At 31.7% G+C, this 17,678-nt stretch overlaps 1 protein-coding gene across 7 annotated transcripts in view; it reads left to right on the forward strand.

Moving 5' to 3' along the window:
• Positions 1 to 17,678, forward strand: part of LOC127726261 (CAP-Gly domain-containing linker protein 1-like) — a 92,396-nt gene that overhangs the window by 32,859 nt on the left and 41,859 nt on the right. For 6 of the 7 annotated variants that reach the window (XM_052233569.1, XM_052233568.1, XM_052233566.1 and 3 more), the window contains 5 exons: positions 3,779 to 3,860; positions 7,696 to 8,641; positions 13,652 to 13,734; positions 14,787 to 14,895; positions 15,722 to 15,829. In XM_052233569.1, coding sequence (XP_052089529.1) covers positions 3,779 to 3,860; positions 7,696 to 8,641; positions 13,652 to 13,734; positions 14,787 to 14,895; positions 15,722 to 15,829 — 1,328 coding nt within the window. The remainder of the gene's footprint in view (positions 1 to 3,778; positions 3,861 to 7,695; positions 8,642 to 13,651; positions 13,735 to 14,786; positions 14,896 to 15,721; positions 15,830 to 17,678) is intronic. The other variant, XM_052233570.1, reaches the window with a different exon arrangement.

Consider the following 17,678-nt stretch of genomic DNA (forward strand, 5'->3'; position numbering starts at 1 on the left):
GAAAAAAAAAAAAAATTTGTTTGAATAATTTAATATACAAGATAGCATAACATTCAACATAAACCGACTGGCCATTGTAAGTCTGACCTTGAAAGGACAGTGTCCTGAGTCAGATGACAAATACATAGAAATATTTGTAACATATTTTTGTTTCTTTGGTGAAGCAAAACAAATAACATCGACAAACAACATACCCATTTAATAAATTACAAATAAGTAGAAAATTATCCCCAGGGTGTATCTCTTTGTGTGTTCTAGATCTCTAATATCTTCTTATATAAATAATTTTGACAAGAGATGTGCAAATAATTGTCTTAGATCAAAATATTATTATGTATTTCGAGGAGTGTATTGCAGATTTTATTTGTAATCCTTTTCATATCTTGAGGCAATACACAATTATATAATGTTTGATCTCTTATGATATGGATTTTGATATTTGACAGATTTTTACACATTAAAGGTTAAAATTGATAGAATAGATGGTGACACTTTGCACTGGGTATTTTCTGATTTATTAGGGAAATTATCTTAAATGTAATTTGAGATAAAGTAGTTACTAAACATTCTGGATTTTTTTCCAGTTATTTGACAGATTTTTCACATTAATGGGTAAAATTGATAGAATAGATGTTGACACTACACACTTTCTACTTGGTATATTAAGACATAGTGGGGAATTGTCTTTGATGGAAATATTAGATAAAGTTGTTCCAAACAGTTCTTGGATTTTTCATGTTTTTTTTATGACTATTTCAAGTCCTCCATAATAATCAGTAAAAAACAATCATTTACATAAGGGCATGTAGTATTTCTTTCTACAAAGTAAGATACTTAAATGTATGATCAATCAAGTTTTTTATAATGATCATTCTAAACAACACACACATTAAAAACCTGCCATCTTTAAGTTTCTTTACTATAGAGCCAGGAAAATAACAATACTGACTGACTAATACCTTTATTTATCTACTTAGCAATCTCACAATTTCTAAATTTGTCCTTTAGCTCTTCTAGAAAGCTTATTAAAGATTTTGTTCTGGATTTCACTTTACACAAAACTAGCTGATACAAATGATATATTCTGATTGATTTTTTATGGTCCGGGGAAAACCTAATATTAACTTGTGGCTTAGAACTAGCTTTCAGTAATTGTGAGTATTTACTCTAAGATTTGTAATTTGTGTCATAAATTGTCATTTTGTTAGTGATGCCAATCTGATGAGTCAAGCACTTCTCATTGGATTTTTACAGTTTGTTGATATTTTGTGCTGTAACACCACTGTACCATATTAAGGAGGGTTGAGTGTACACCAACTGGTTTATTAAGCATGCCACATTCTGTTTATGTCTGTCTGAAGCTAGGAACCTTTAGTTTAGTCCAGTGGTTGTCATTGTTAGCTGACTGCCTTAATTGTATTTCTTTTAGAATTATTAGCTGAAATCAAGCCATTATTTATCTCTTTTGAAATGTTTCAGATTTTGTTATCCCTATGACTTTGAAGTTTACTATATATGGTATGGGTTTTGTTTAAGTCTGTACAGTGATTTGTGGGTCTACATTTCTATGTCCTTTGGTCCTGGGTTTACTATATGTTATGGGTTTAAGTTATTTCAGTCTGTACAGTGACCTGTGGGTCTACATTTCTATGTCCTTTGGTCCTTGGTTTACTATATGTTATGGGTTCTGATAAGTTTTATTACAGTCTGTACAGTGACCTGTAGGTCTATATTTCTATGTCCTTTGGTCCTTTGTTTACTATATGTTATGGGTTTTAAGTTATTTAAGTCTGTACAGTGACCTGTGGGTCTATATTTCTATGTCCTTTAGTCCTTGGTTTACTATATGTTAAGTGTGTTGTTTAAGTCTGTACAGTGACCTGTGGGCCTACATTTCTATGTCCTTTGGTCCTTGGTTTACTATATGTTATGGGTTTAAGTTATTTAAGTCTGTACAGTGACCCATAGGTCTACATTTCTATGTCCTTTAGTCATTGGTTTACTATATGTTATGGGTTTAAGTTATTAAAGTCTGTGCAGTGACCTGTGGGTCTACATTTCCATGTACTTGGTCCTTGGTTTACTATATGTTATGGGTTTAAGTTGTTTATGTCTGTACAGTGACCTGTGGGTCTACATTTCTATGTCCTTTGGTCCTTGGTTTACTATATGTTATGGATTTAAGTTATTACAGTCTGTACAGTGACCTGTATGTCTACATTTCTATGTCCTTAGTCCTTGGTTTACTATATGTTATGGGTTTAAGTTGTTTATGTCTGTACAGTGACCTGTATGTCTACATTTCTATGTCCTTAGTCCTTGGTTTACTATATGTTATGGGTTTAAGTTGTTTATGTCTGTACAGTGACCTGTAGGTCTACATTTCTATGTCCTTGGTCATTGGTTTACTATATGTTATGGGTTTAAGTTGTTTAAGTCTGTACAGTGACCTGTGGGTCTACATTTCTATGTCCTTGGTCATTGGTTTACTATATGTTATGGGTTTAAGTTGTTTAAGTCTGTACAGTGACCTGTGGGTCTACATTTCTATGTCCTTTGGTCCTTGGTTTACTATATGTTATGGGTTTTGTTTAAGTCTGTACAGTGACATGTGGGTCTACATTTCTATGTCCTTGGTTCTTGGTTTAATATATGTTATTGGTTTAAGTTATTTAAGTCCATACAGTGACCTGTGGGTCTACATTTCTATGTCCTTTAGTCCTTGGTTTACTATATGTTATGGGTTAAGTTATTTAAGTCTGTACAGTGACCTGTGGGTCTACATTTCTATGTCCTTTAGTCCTTGGTTTACTATATGTTATTGGTTTAAGTTATTTAAGTCCATACAGTGACCTGTGGGTCTACATTTCTATGTCCTTTAGTCCTTGGTTTACTATATGTTATGGGTTAAGTTATTTAAGTCTGTACAGTGACCTGTAGGTCTACATTTCTATGTCCTTTAGTCCTTGGTTTACTATATATTATGGGTTTAATTTATTTAAGTCTGTACAGTGACCTGTGGGTCTACATTTCTATGTCCTTTGGTCCTTGGTTTACTATTTGTTATGGGTTTTGTTTAATTCTATACAGTGACCTGTGGGTCTACATTTCCATGTCCTTCAGTCCATGGTTGATAGTTACCCCATTTGCAATCATATCACATCTATTTTTTATATAATTTCACATTTTGGTTTTTGGTCAGGAGTAAAGAGAAAAAAGATCTAGGTAGAGGGGTCTGAGGGATTAAACCTCTTTCTTCAGAATTTTTGTTGTAGACCTGAAGATTACACTGGAACCTCCAATATACAAATTTTCTGGATCAATGACTGAGGGGTCTAGCAGTTTTTGACTGAAAATAGAAAATAAGACGATTATTTTTTTATATCAAACCATGTGATTTTCAAAATATATTTTGTGGTCAGTAAGCTAGCTCTAAGTAGGTTACTTACTGTATATAAGCCATTAAGCCATTACAGCCGTATTTTGTACATGTACTTTAAACTTAATAGATTTAAGTAGCAAATCCATAAGCGTATCTTATATTTGATTTGTTTAACAGAATTAACCTGCTTTCAGTCTTATATATTATAAAATACCATTACCCAAATGTCAGTGTACTGGTTATTCAGATAATATTGTTTAACTTATATTTTTCTGACATTAATTCCAGAGATTATTTTGCTGTATGTATTGTGTATTATTATAGTATAGAGAAATGGTTGCGGCATTGTTTTGTTAATTTGCCAGATAAATATGGCCTTTGTTGTTGTTTTTTCAGTGACATTATTTGTGGTAGTTTAAGTGAAGCAAAGGAAGTTCTGTCAGAACAAGTACCAAGTTTGGATCTACAAAAAGTTAAGGTAAGTCTTGTTGTTCATAGCTGTACTATATTGTCTTTGTACATGTGACAGTACCGCAGTGGAGGGGGCATTAAGTGTAACCCTTGTCCCTCTGTACGTCCCTACATATGTCTCTAACTTTAGTTTGCCTCAACCAAATGTTGTGAAACTTATACACACAATGCTTATTACCACAAAACACATATCAATTTCGAGTTTGGGTTGCGTCACCTTTACTGTTCTTGAGTTATATCCCTTTATGGTGTAATATGCAAGCAGGGGCATCATCTAGACACATTCTCCATTTATTTATTTTTGGTAAAGATAGTTTACCATGAAGTTGTGGTCAGATTAACTTGAAACTCAGTAAATTATTTATGCTCATTATGATGTAAATGTTTGAAATTATATTCCAAATTATGGTTTTGACCCTGGTTTCATAGTTCACTGAACATAGAAACAGGATATTGTACAAGTAAGGCATCATGTCCTATTGACACATATTCTTATCTGCACCTACCAAGAATTTCCTTAGAATTTGAATAGACAGATTAAAGTAAAAAAACAGCATAAGATCAATGAGGTGTTATTTCCCTATTTAATATGATTGTTCTTTTGTTTATTATATCAGACAGTTTATTATATTGTTAAGAATATTCAGCTGATATAATATTGCATAATAGTCAAAAGAAAAAATTAGGTGAAACATATGGTCTGCACATGTCACTTACAAAAATGTACAAATTGATTGGTGAAATAAGGTTCAGGTGAATAGGAATTCAAGTAAACAAAAGAAAGAAATGATATGAACCGCTGATGTTCAAAATTCCTGTCATTTCATGACGAATTTACTTTATTCAAAACCTCACTTAGTATTTTCACAAAAAATCTTATGAGATAAGTAAGTCAAATAAATATAACTTACCATCAACCTAAATCTTAAGTTTGTAAACGGAACTACAGACCTTAAAGCTAACATTTGTGAATACTGCTGTTTAAATACAAGTCCTGGGAAATTCAGACCTAAAAATCAATATAATTTAAAGTCGTTTAGACCTAGACTTAAAAAAAAAAACCATCTATCTGTCCACAATAATTGTGTTTCTATTTTCATATTCTACATCTAGTATTAAACTTGGAATACCAAATAGGAAACTTATGTTATCCATACAATCCATCAGGTGGTATATTTCTTGTGTAACTTCACACACACACACATTCAGCTTTAAGCTCCTTAATTTAAGATTTAATATTTAAACTACAATTAAAGTATCCTTATAGCTTTTAAATGACATAATTGTATAAATACCATTATATAAATAAGTAACAAAGTCAGTATTGAACATTTAAACGATCAGTTTCTTAATGTTCTTAAATTCATGTTGATTTAATTTTTGATGGGTGATTTTTTATCGAAGAAAATGGAAAGTGTTTTTCACATATTTATATAAAATATTCACAGGCAAGTAATGTTTTCTTCTTTTAAAATGATTTTGTGCTACAAAATTAACCCTAGAGCATTATGACTGTTTGCTTTAGAGATGAGAACACTAGAAATATATAAGTAACAAAATGACAATAGAATGGGATTAATAGAATAAGCAAGCAGTGGAGCTGTATTTTTTTAGGCTGTTTTTATGGTTTGAGAATTATTGAAAGTTCTTCTAGATATGTGCCAAAGACTGATACTTCATGAATACTATAAATTGTGATACTTAGAAATGGACCTATGTATTATATTCGAATTATAATGTGAAAAAGCTGTTTGGTACACGTTGGTGAAATAGCAAGCCAACAACACAAGTTATTCAATGCACATCTTCCCATTTACATCCTCCCTCCTATCACTCTTGTTTTAAAAAATTAACTACAAAAAAAATGTGCTTCAAACAAGCATAAGGGGTACTTGCCTTACACAAAATGCTTAGTTTAAATGTCAAATAGAAATTTGAACAGAAAATTTGAAAAGCACAGCTCTTTAACTTCATAATCAAAGACAGTAAAGACTAAAGTAAAAAGTGCAGAATTTAGCAGACAATAACCCTGAAGTTTATATACCATTATTCTGACACAGATGAGAAAGATGTTTTGATATATGTAGACATATGTACATTCCTAAAGCTAGGAAATATATAACAAAACATGTGACAGGGTTATCATTCTAGGATGGGACTGTAGCTCTGTAAAGGCAATGGATAAATTGGTAAGGAGAATTTATATATAGAGGACATTTTGTTTTTTATAATATTTTCACTTTAGTATTCAGTTACTTTGAGAATGAAATTTAAAAAAAAATTATTTGAAACTTGAAAATTCTTATTGTTTTAATAACTTCTTCAGAAAGGATGCATTATATTCCGGATCATAGAACAATGTGTAAATACAATTTAATTTATTGAAAATGACAAAGTCAAGTGCTGTGTCAATTGTACAGTTACTATGGCAACATAAACATGAATAAAAAGAGACTTGCAATATATATGTTAATTGGACTCCAATTGGAAGACCTAAATAATCATCCAAAAGTCATACCTAGCAATCAAAATACAGTATTAAAAAAACCCAATTTGATTCAAATATTTGAGAGTTAAAGATACATTACTTATAGTTTTTTGGTAAGGTTAAGTGAAAATCTTACCAAAAGATATATTTCAATTACACCAACATCTTTGTTTTAGACATTTTTAATGAAACATCTTGCTGAATAATACTGTTTCTCATATCTTAAAGAGAATTGAACTTTAGAAGAGAAAGTTTTGTTCCGGCAGATTTCCCTTAATTTCACAAGATTAAAATGTTTTAACTTGAAACAAACTTACACTCTACTGTCTTAGGTTAGGGTGAAGGTTGGCGCCTGTTAAAACATTTAAACCCGCTGCATTTTTATGCACCTGTCCTAGGTCAGGAACTTATTGCTCATTGGTTGTCGTTTGTTGATGTGGTTCATAAGTGTTTCTCTTTTCTCGTTTTTTATATAGATTAGACTGTTGGTTTTCCTATTTGAATTGTTTTACACTAGGCATTTTGGGGCACTTTATAGCTTGCTGTTTCGGTGTGAGCCAAGGCTCCGTGTTGAAGGACGTACTTTGACCTATAATTGTTAACTTTTTATACATTGTGACTTGGATGGAGAGTTGTCTCATTGGCACTCATACCACATCATCTTATTTATAATGTATGATAAATTTGAATATATTTTTATTGATATTTGAAGGACTCAAGTCTTGTGAACTTCTGGGTGTGTTATTTATGAGATTAATCATACTTTGTAATATTAGAATTTAAGGGGTCAAAAAACGACCTCATGAACTATCTCTTATTAAAGATTAATGTCCACTGTTTTTTCTTTCTCTCTTATATCAGCATTGTTATTTTAGTAGAATAATGAGGGGGACAATTAATTATCTATTGCAATATGTGGCCTGAGGGACATTATATAGAATAAAGTCAGAAATATCTAATTGGCTTATGATGACAATAGGTTATGAATTTTTGCACATGATAGTAAATTACAAGTGGAATGTATGTTGATGTTACATTTCATTGAAGTTGATAAGTGGAGTACAAAAACAGTTGTCCAAGAGTAGTTCTTCAAAACTGTAAGATTTTGACATATTTTAGGGAAAAACCAATGACATGATAATTGAGGATTATCTTGCTCAGGATAATCTGATATAACTGTTTCGGTCTGATGCAAAGTTAACAAGAAATCAATCAATGGTTCATGGTCATTTAACTGATATTATGATTTATTGGAAAATGGACAATGTTATATGTTTTCTCATATTTATGATACAAGTCCATAATCCTCTCCTAAAGATGAATCTCGTTCTACTTTCTCATATTTATTTTATAGGTCCAGACTCCTGCTCCAACAGATGAGAATGTAGAAGATGAGAGAATAGAGGCTGATCAACAATTAGATCTTGTAGGAGGAAAAAATCAGGATAAAGATTCTGCAAAAGCTGAGATTCCTCAAGTGAATATTGAGATTGTAGATCAAGATGGTACAACAACAACAACAGACGAAAAGAAAGACGGAGATGGTGAAACCGATGCAAACAAAGAATCTTCAAAAACTCCACGGAAAATGACACCAAAAAAGAAAGAGTTAGAAAAATCAGATTACAAAAAACCTAAAGTTGCATCAAGACTTGCTGATTATATAAACCAACCAGTACCTGAATTAAGTGAAGAAGAAAAACTAGAAAGGGCTAAAAATAGAAAAAATAAATTTCAAAAGAATGTTGTAAAAAAGGTTGAGAAAGAGGATAAAAATACATCTCATTCTGAAGAAAGACATAAAAAGGTTGAAAAAGAACCTCCAAAAATTATAAAACGGACTCCTCCTAAGAGTAAGTGGGATGCCGTAATGAATAAGATTGAAAATAACCAAAGTGCTCCTCCTAAGCCAAAAACAGAGGTGAAAAGTAAACTACAGGAATATCTCAGTGCACCAACTCCAGTAAAGAAAGAAACAGAAATTAAACCTCCAAAAAAAGTTTCAAATATGCCAACGCCTGATTATAGTAAAATAAAAAGTAAACTAAATTTAGCAGCGCCTCCTCCTGCTTCTAAAAAGATAGACAATAAAAAGAAGAGTAAACTACCTGCACCTGGAAATCTTAAACGTCATTCTTCTGTCAGCTCTAATGCTAGTTCTTTAATGAAATTGGATTTAAATGATTCAGTCGGCAGCAGTAGTCAAGTGTTTGGATCGGCCCTTACCTCGGCTAGGAGCAGTTGTTCTGATCTACATAAGGAGGTGTCTCAGGATTCTAAGTCACATGATAGACCTTCAAGTAAGTACCAAGTCACATGATAAACCTTCAAGTAAGTACCAAGTCACATGATAAACCTTCAAGTAAGTACTAAGTCACATGATAAACCTTCATGTAAGCCAAATTTGTATAATTTTCAAAAGAAGCCTCTTTTTATTAAGTGACCAAGCAAGCATTGGTGTTAATATAGATGGTATATCTTAGAGAATCTTTGTCAACTTTTCTCAACTTAAAGCGATTTAGAGCTTGAAATATTTATTTAGACAACATTTAGAAGTTGCAAGTTTTCCGCTAGATATCTTTTCTTTTAGTTTCTGTCTCATTGATGTTTACCCTAAATCTCTTTCTATTCTAATTGCAAGCTTAATAATTTTTTTTCAGTTTAGTACATTCACTCTAAACATAAAAGTTTTGTTAAGTAAAAAAATACTAAATGCAAGTATATTATACCAGGATGCAGTTATCGTGAAACAATTCTCTGTGATTTATAGTCGAGTTACAATAATTTTTCTACAGAATTACAGCTAGTGTTGGCAACAAACCTATATCAATATTTGTATGTGATATAATAACTGATACTTCTCCTTACTGCAATACAAAAGTAATAATGTGTTAATGGGGGTCCTTCACATCAAACGTTTTTTTTTTTACATTGATAGAAGGAAAGTTTGTTTTTATTGTTATGATCATCATGAAATAATATCATAATTAATATTGTGGAATTTAATGATAATAACATCTCTTGAGTACAGAAAAAGTAATTTTTACTGAGAGGAAATTGTTGAATTGAGCTGTTGAAAAAATAGTTTATTTATCATGTTTATGTTAAGTTAATGATGAAGACATTCAATGTTTTCCTTTTTATTTAATTTCCATCTTTATTAAACATGATTTTGTACATGCAATCGGCCAGAATATTTTCTTGCTTCTGTTTGCCCATAAACCTACCAACCCTAATTTTCAGTGCCTAGCCTTCAAGGTTTTGTTGATTTTGAAAAAGCATTATTAAAGAGTGTTTCCCCTGTTTAAACCAGTGAAATTCTTTTTTAAATGAAACTTAATTTGCATACCTACCAACCCTAAAAAAAAATTTCAGCATGTTATTATAAACACAGGTATAATTTTTTAGGCATAACTTGAAGTTGATAAGTAAATTATGGATATAAAACTAGAAAAAAAATAGGTGGCTCAGAATATTTCAATACAATTCCTCATAGATTAATCATAGGTTCCTCTGATCGTGTCTATAATAGGTCCCGATTTTATGTGTTGTTTCTGTGTCACGTTCCTCTGATCGGGTCTATAATAGATCCTGATTTTATGTGTTGTTTCTGTGTCACGTTCCTCTGATCGGGTCTATAATAGATCCTGATTTTATGTGTTGTTTCTGTGTCACGTTCCTCTGATCGGGTCTATAATAGATCTCTGATTTTATGTGTTGTTTCTGTGTCAGGTTCCACTGATCGGGTCTATAATAGATCCCTGATTTTATGTGTTGTTTCTGTGTCACGTTCCTCTGATCGGGTCTATAATCAGATCCCTGATTTTATGTGTTGTTTCTGTGTTACGTTCCTCTGATCGGGTCTATAACAGATCCTGATTTTATGTGTTGTTTCTGTGTCACGTTCCTCTGATCAGGTCTATAACAGATCCTGATTTTATGTGTTGTTTCTGTGTCACGTTCCTCTGATCGCTTCTATAATAGATCCCTGATTTTATGTGTTGTTTCTGTGTCACGTTCCTCTGATCGGGTCTATAATAGATCCTGATTTTATGTGTTGTTTCTGTGTCACGTTCCTCTGATCGGGTCTATAGCAGATCCTGATGTTATGTGTTGTTTCTGTGTCACGTTCCTCTGATCGGGTCTATAATAGATCCCTGATTTTATGTGTTGTTTCTGTGTCAGGTTCCTCTGATCGGGTCTATAATAGATCCCTGATTTTATGTGTTGTTTCTGTGTCAGGTTCCTCTGATCGGGTCTATAATAGATCCCTGATTTTATGTGTTGTTTCTGTGTCAGGTTCCTCTGATCGGGTCTATAATAGATCTCTGATTTTATGTGTTGTTTCTGTGTCACGTTCCTCTGATTGTGTCTTTAATAGATCCCTGATTTTATGTGTTGTTTCTGTGTCACGTTCCTCTGATCGGGTCTATAATAGATCCCTGATTTTATGTGTTGTTTCTGTGTCAGGTTCCTCTGTTTGGGTCTATAATAGATCCCTGATTTTATGTGTTGTTTCTGTGTCACATTCCTCTGATCGGGTCTATAATAGATCCCTGATTTTATGTGTTGTTTCTGTGTCACGTTCCTCTGATCGGGTCTATAATAGATCCCTGATTTTATGTGTTGTTTCTGTGTCATGTTTCTCTGATCGGGTCTAACATAGATCCCTGATTTTATGTGTTGTTTCTGTGTCACGTTCCTCTGATCGGGTCTATAATAGATCTCTGATTTTATGTGTTGTTTCTGTGTCACGTTCCTCTGATCGGGTCTATAATAGATCCCTGATCTTATGTGTTGTTTCTGTGTCACGTTCCTCTGATCGGGTCTATAATAGATCCTGATTTTATGTGTTGTTTCTGTGTCACGTTCCTCTGATTGGGTCTATAATAGATCCCTGATTTTATGTGTTGTTTCTGTGTCACGTTCCTCTGATCGGGTCTATAATAGATCCCTGATTTTATTTGTTATTTCTGTGTCACGTTCCTCTGATCGGGTCTATAATAGATCCCTGATTTTATGTGTTGTTTCTGTGTCACGTTCCTCTGATCGGGTCGTTAATAGATCCCTGATTTTATGTGTGTTGTTTCTGTGTCACGTTCCTCTGATTGGAGCTATAATAGATCCCTGATTTTATGTGTTGTTTCTGTGTCATGGTGGTCTGTATTGATTGTTGTATCAACTTGATGAATAATGAATAAATATGTAGGAAAACACAAAACATGATATTCTTCCAAGTGAATGCACTCAGGCTCAGCTAGTTTGGTATTGATCATACAATCTTTGGCTATTATATTAAAGGTTAAAAGAGAAATATATTATAGTTTTCAATCATCTGTTTTATCACTGAAGAGAATGATTGTTTATGGAAAACATAATTGAATTGGAAAGCTATAATTAATAATGCATTGTTTATCTATATAAGTATCCATTAAGGGCTTAAAAATCAATATAAAAAAAGAAAACTTGTAGACCATTAATAAACTGAATTTTATAATAGCAGTATTAAAACTGTTTAAACAAATTCATACCACCATCCAGAAAAGAAAATAAAATACACATAAATGTATAAAACCCATTTTAGCCAATTTAACGCTCATTGAGATCAAGAGAAATAACAATTGAAAGTATTTGTTATAAAGTGTAGAAATAGATGAAAATATTGACTTAAAAAATTTGCAGTTATTTCCCCTTAATTGTAAACTTTCCAGGAATATTCATATAGGGAGTATTGGGAATGAGCTTGTCATGGAGACTGGATCAAAACAGATCAATATTGTTTTAGAAATTGACATTGGTTTAGGCTATATTTGATTACTGGACAATTACATGATATTTATCTTTTAGCAGTCACTGATTAAATTGTTTGATAAATATGAATGACCAATTACTGTGTTCACTACCCTAGTATTTCACAAGTTGTAGGCGAAGTAAAGTTTTAATGACATAAATTATGTTTATATTAATTTTGAATCAATAAATGTGATTAATTATTAAGTAGTTTGACCTGTTTTCGTAAATCTAGTAAAGAAAACAGTGATTAATGAAAAAAGACAAACTGTGGTATTAGGAACTTTATAATCAGTTGTTGACATCATCTCAGAAATAAATAGGGACTAAAAATGTTCAAATTCTTTCACAAAAAACTGCAAAGAAAATTTAGTTTGGATTCTTCATGGACTCGGAATCGTTGTGCTGTTTACCCAGGTAAGAACCTATATATCGATGATTTTGTTTCTCGGAAGGATGTCCATGTTAGACATATTGATCAGTGATTAATACAATTAAAAGTGAACATAATAGACATATTGACTGATTGGTTTCTATCTGAGGACAATATTCTGATATCAGGATATGTTAGAAGAGTTTTATTAATCAATGTTTGAGGGGATTGGTGGTAGTGTTATCATCAGATCTATCAAATTATAAAGTAAAAGTTAAAAACTAATAGATTTTAAAAGATAATTACAATAAACTACCAATTCTTATTTAAATTGAAAACTGCTCTTTTTGTTTATTTCATCCAGAGTGTGTAAAAGTTGTGAATATTATCAAAGACTATCAAAGATCTTCCATCAATACCCAATTCTCTAAATAACAAAAAACATTAAGTTAAACATATAACTACTGACCACTTATATAGCCAACATATATTTGAACTTTGTGTTCGACTCTAAATCTTAATTTTACAGACGCCATCATGAGTTGGTTGACCGTTATGGAATATCCGTTTCACATATGATAGCAGATATGTTCCTAACTGCAATCCTGTTCCCTTTTCACGAATATGACCTACTGAATTAGACTATTTACCAGGTTTGTACTAACAAGAGCTACACGACGGGTGCCACGTGTAGAGCAGGATCTGCTTACCCTTCCGGAGCACCTGAGATCACCCCCAGTTTTTGGTGGGGTTCGTGTTGCTTAGTCTTTAGTTTTCTATGTTGTGTTTTGTGTACTATTGTTTGTCTGTTTGTCTTTTTCTTTTTTAGCCATGGCGTTGTCAGTTTATTTTCGATTTATGAGTTTGAATTTCCCTCTGGTATCTTTCGCCCCTCTTTTAATTGACAAGGATTCCCAGTTTTCCTGCCAAAGATCGTGGTTCTTCCTGGGTAATCCTGCTTACCATCAATATATATATATGTTTGCCACAAAATAGCCAATAGTGCTGAAAGTGGTGTTCAACAACAAAAATCAGTCAATCAAATATCTGAACTTCATGATACTAGAGTTTATTCTGTCTAAAGTTATAATGGAGTTAAATTGTTTGATCAATTTCTATGTACAGTAAGTATTTGTCTTTTTTTCAGATCCATCAGTTGGACGGTTATCAATGCCTGGTAAAAGAGAAAGACGAGATAGTACTTCCAGCACTATTTCTAATATATCTCAGGTAATTTCGCAGTACACAAATTGCACAGAGTACCAATTTGCACCCATTTTGTAAAAAAACAACATAATCTTATAGGTTTTTTTTTAGAGACTAATTGATTTGTATTGTAGCTATCATTTGTCTTTATGCTTTTCTTTTAGCATTGCTAAATATACTAAAATATACATACAAAATGGTCACATTATACATGTTATATTTCAACAGATGAAATCCCGAGTTAAAAAAGTAAAATTTACCGAAACATAAGTTTAACAAAAAGTCAACTTTAAAAATGAGCAATTGCATATGTGATGGGCATCCATTTCTTACAAAATGCATTATAAGCATGGACTTTTGTCAAATTGTACTACTAAAAATAAAACAAAACATCAGTTATTTGATTTTTATGAATGTTGTAATTTATGTACTCATTACATAATCTTTTATTTTTTGGAGGTCAGTTCAAATCCATTTTACAATGATTCAGTATAGATTCAAAATCAAATTTGTGAAATTATATAGTAAATAAAGAAACATGTACAAAGTAAACACAGAATGGAAAATTTTGTCTGTTTCTTAATCAAACAAAGGTGAAAAAATTAGGTGCAATTTGGGAAACTCTCTTTTAACCACAAAAAGTAAAATGTGCTAATATATCTTGTAGAATATATGAACTCTAGAAAGGATCCAGAGGGCAAAGTCATAAATCTCTCTATGCAACACAAATGCTTAGAAAAAAATACAAATTAACACAACATATTCAGTCAAAATACTTACAATATTCTAATCTCCAAGAATTTACTTGTACTATTTCACATAAAATGTTGCTATAATGATAGTATGAATAAAAGGAATGTGTTGTAAATATCAATGAGTCAGTAAGCCAACAATACATTTTTACCAAAATAGACATCTAGAGGTCACAGCTTTCAATGAGACAAGTTTTCTGTACCATATTCCATGGATTAAAATGACTGAAATCTTTAGCATGGTTTTAAGTTTAAAAAAACCTTAATAAATTGAAAACTTTCCAAGGGGAAAAAGTTCAAGAGATATGTGCACCTTATTTGTAGGGATCATCATCACGAGCTGTGACAGACAGAAGTAACAAGGTTGGAGAAAGAGTGAGTCTGAGGAGGCAGTCTATGCCAGTCAAGAGTAGTATACCACCTCCAACTGACTGTAAGTCTGGGTGTCGTAAGAATTATCACATTCATTATGATCTAAATTAAATGGGCCTTTTTAGATTAATCTCTAAACACACACAAAAGAGATTGATATTGATATAGTGAAACATTAATTTTACTCTTGACATGAAATTTTTGAAAATTGTCTCCTGTCCATTTTGACACTCTTATCCACTTTATGGTGAAGGAAAAATATGCAAATATACACATTGGAATGGCACATTTTCCTCAGTTTATGGGAATTGTACGTCTTGTTGACCATAAATGTATTTAGCAATGAAAGCATAATTGAATTGGCAAGGAATTAGATTTCATCCATCTAACATTGTATGGGAGATAACTCTAACTGTACTAAAATCACTCCTCACACCAGAATGGAAAATCACTTGGTGATACTGCTTGGTCAATTTTTTTTTTGCACAATCTGTTTATGTTGATTTTCAGTTTTGAAATCATTATCTTAATATCATTATTTTTTTTTGTTTTGTTTACACAACATTGTTTTGAGATAACAAAGGGAGATGACTAATGTCATGCATTCAAAAGTGGCAATTTTTTTTTCAATGATAAATTATGGAAACTAAAAAATTATCTACTGCAACTTTTTTATGTTGATGTTTTAGTTGTGGAGGGTTTTATTTTAGTAAGTAAGTAAATTATAGTTGGCATATATGTACAGTACTATATACTAACAGAGAAAACATGAGCTCTGATGAGCTCTTTAACCGACTTTAAATAGATTTTGCCACTTTTAATGGATAAGACTGTGATCTCTCTACCTATCTGTACACTAACCACTAACCATGACATTTTATTAACAGTACCCAGGAAATCATCTGTGGCCTCTAGAATTAACACAGGGACTAACAAAGTTAACAAAACACTTGCCACCATCAAAGATTTACCATCACCAACAAAGAGAGACACCAGTAAGTGCATGTGGGGATTTTATTGGGGGGGAGGGGGATACCAGCCAGGCATTCGGTCATGTGAAAATTGGTAACCAAAAATGATTCCCAGATCTCTACCCTTATAACAGGCAATTATGTTTTATAACAATACTAATATGTTCAAATACTCTATCAGATCTTTCAGAAAGAAACAAAAACCAGGGGTGTAATTTTAATTTAAGATTTTGATCATTTCATGCTGAAAGTTAACGAAGAAGGAAAAAGATGACTCTGTAGAGTGTTAATCATCAGTCTAATGTGTTAGCATGAATTATTATTTGTTTTTAAAATATCCAAAATTAACTATTAATGAATATCAAAAGCACATTGTGCAGTGGAAACTTAATTAGATTTTAAAATGATAGCATTACTTTTAGTTAACATCAAACTTTTACTTAATGGGATTTTTATCAGTAAAATATGGAAATTTAAAAAGCACTTAAAAGAAATGATATTTTTACACATCTTTGATTGGATTTGAAACCATGCTAGTAGATGTATGTATACTGTAGATGATAATTGGTTAACAAAAATAAATCATAAAGTAGATGCTAAATCGGGAAATAAAACCCCTCTTATAGCATCCATCAATATATTTGATAGATTCCTGATAAATATGTCTAGGAGAGACAAACATCTAATGGTTTGTTTACAGTGAATCTATAACATGAAGAGATGTAGAATTTACTTGTCTGAAAATAATTTCTTCAAGTGCCCTTAATTGGAACAATAGATATTTGTATTCTTATTCTATGCTTTCGAGGGGGGGGGGGGTCGTAATATATTGGAAGAATTTATTAAAAATTGAGAATTAACAGCTATAATGATGAATACAGTGAGTTATCTGATGTATAATTTGTCAGAATTTTACTGGTTTTACAGAGATAAGTGTAAAGTAATAATTCTCCAAATACTGCCTCAGCAAAACATAACACGAAAAATCTTAATGGAGTTTGACTTAATGTTCTTTGTTGTGCGAGGGTTAACACATTTAGTCCATTACCACTAGATCCATGTGTTTATCTCAGACATGAGGTATTCATTTCATGCTTAATAGACTTACAGTATAAATAAAGAATTACCTTGGCTTGATTACAATTTAATACCTAGCTTCCCTGATCAAATTAACAGATAAATTAGAATTTAATTTCATTACTTGAAACTTACCAACTCTTATGTGCCTAGGCAATTATATAATTAAGTGTTTAGAAATAAGATCCAGGTGGATACAAAATATATAAAATTATTATGCAATTATTGTTAATGTTATGTAAGACACATGATGTGTTAGGCTCTGATCCTGTCCAATATATGATAGTATTATATTAGGATATAGTTTTTCTTTTTTCCAATCATATTGTGCTTAATATTGTTGTAAATGATGCCCTTTATGGGTTCTTGATTAGATTAATAAAATTCTTATCTTAAATTCTTATCTTATTACTTTATCAGCTCCTTTCAAGATGTGTTAACATATTAGCTTCAATGTTTTACCAATAATTAATGTTGTTTTATATAGCTATTGACAAGTCTGAAAGTAACTAATAGTTTAAAATATATCTTTAAGCTTCATTAGCCCAGTAATCAATGCTTGCTTTCTTTCTGGCATGATTTATAACATACATTTCTTTTAAAAAAATTTGTTGATAAATAAAAAATAATTCAGAAACTAGGTTTCTATCTCCATCAAGCAGTTTACTGTAGATGGTTCTGGCCCTTCTTCTTTTGGTCATATAGCTTTTCAAGTGTCTGTACATTCTAATGACTTTCAATTTTTTGGGTTTGAGAAATTTACTGGTGAAGTTAAAATAAGAAAAGTGCTTTAGAC

This window comes from Mytilus californianus, unplaced genomic scaffold (genome assembly GCF_021869535.1).
Source record: "Mytilus californianus isolate M0D057914Y unplaced genomic scaffold, xbMytCali1.0.p SCAF_17, whole genome shotgun sequence".
In the NCBI taxonomy this organism is placed as follows: Eukaryota; Metazoa; Mollusca; class Bivalvia; order Mytilida; family Mytilidae; genus Mytilus; species Mytilus californianus.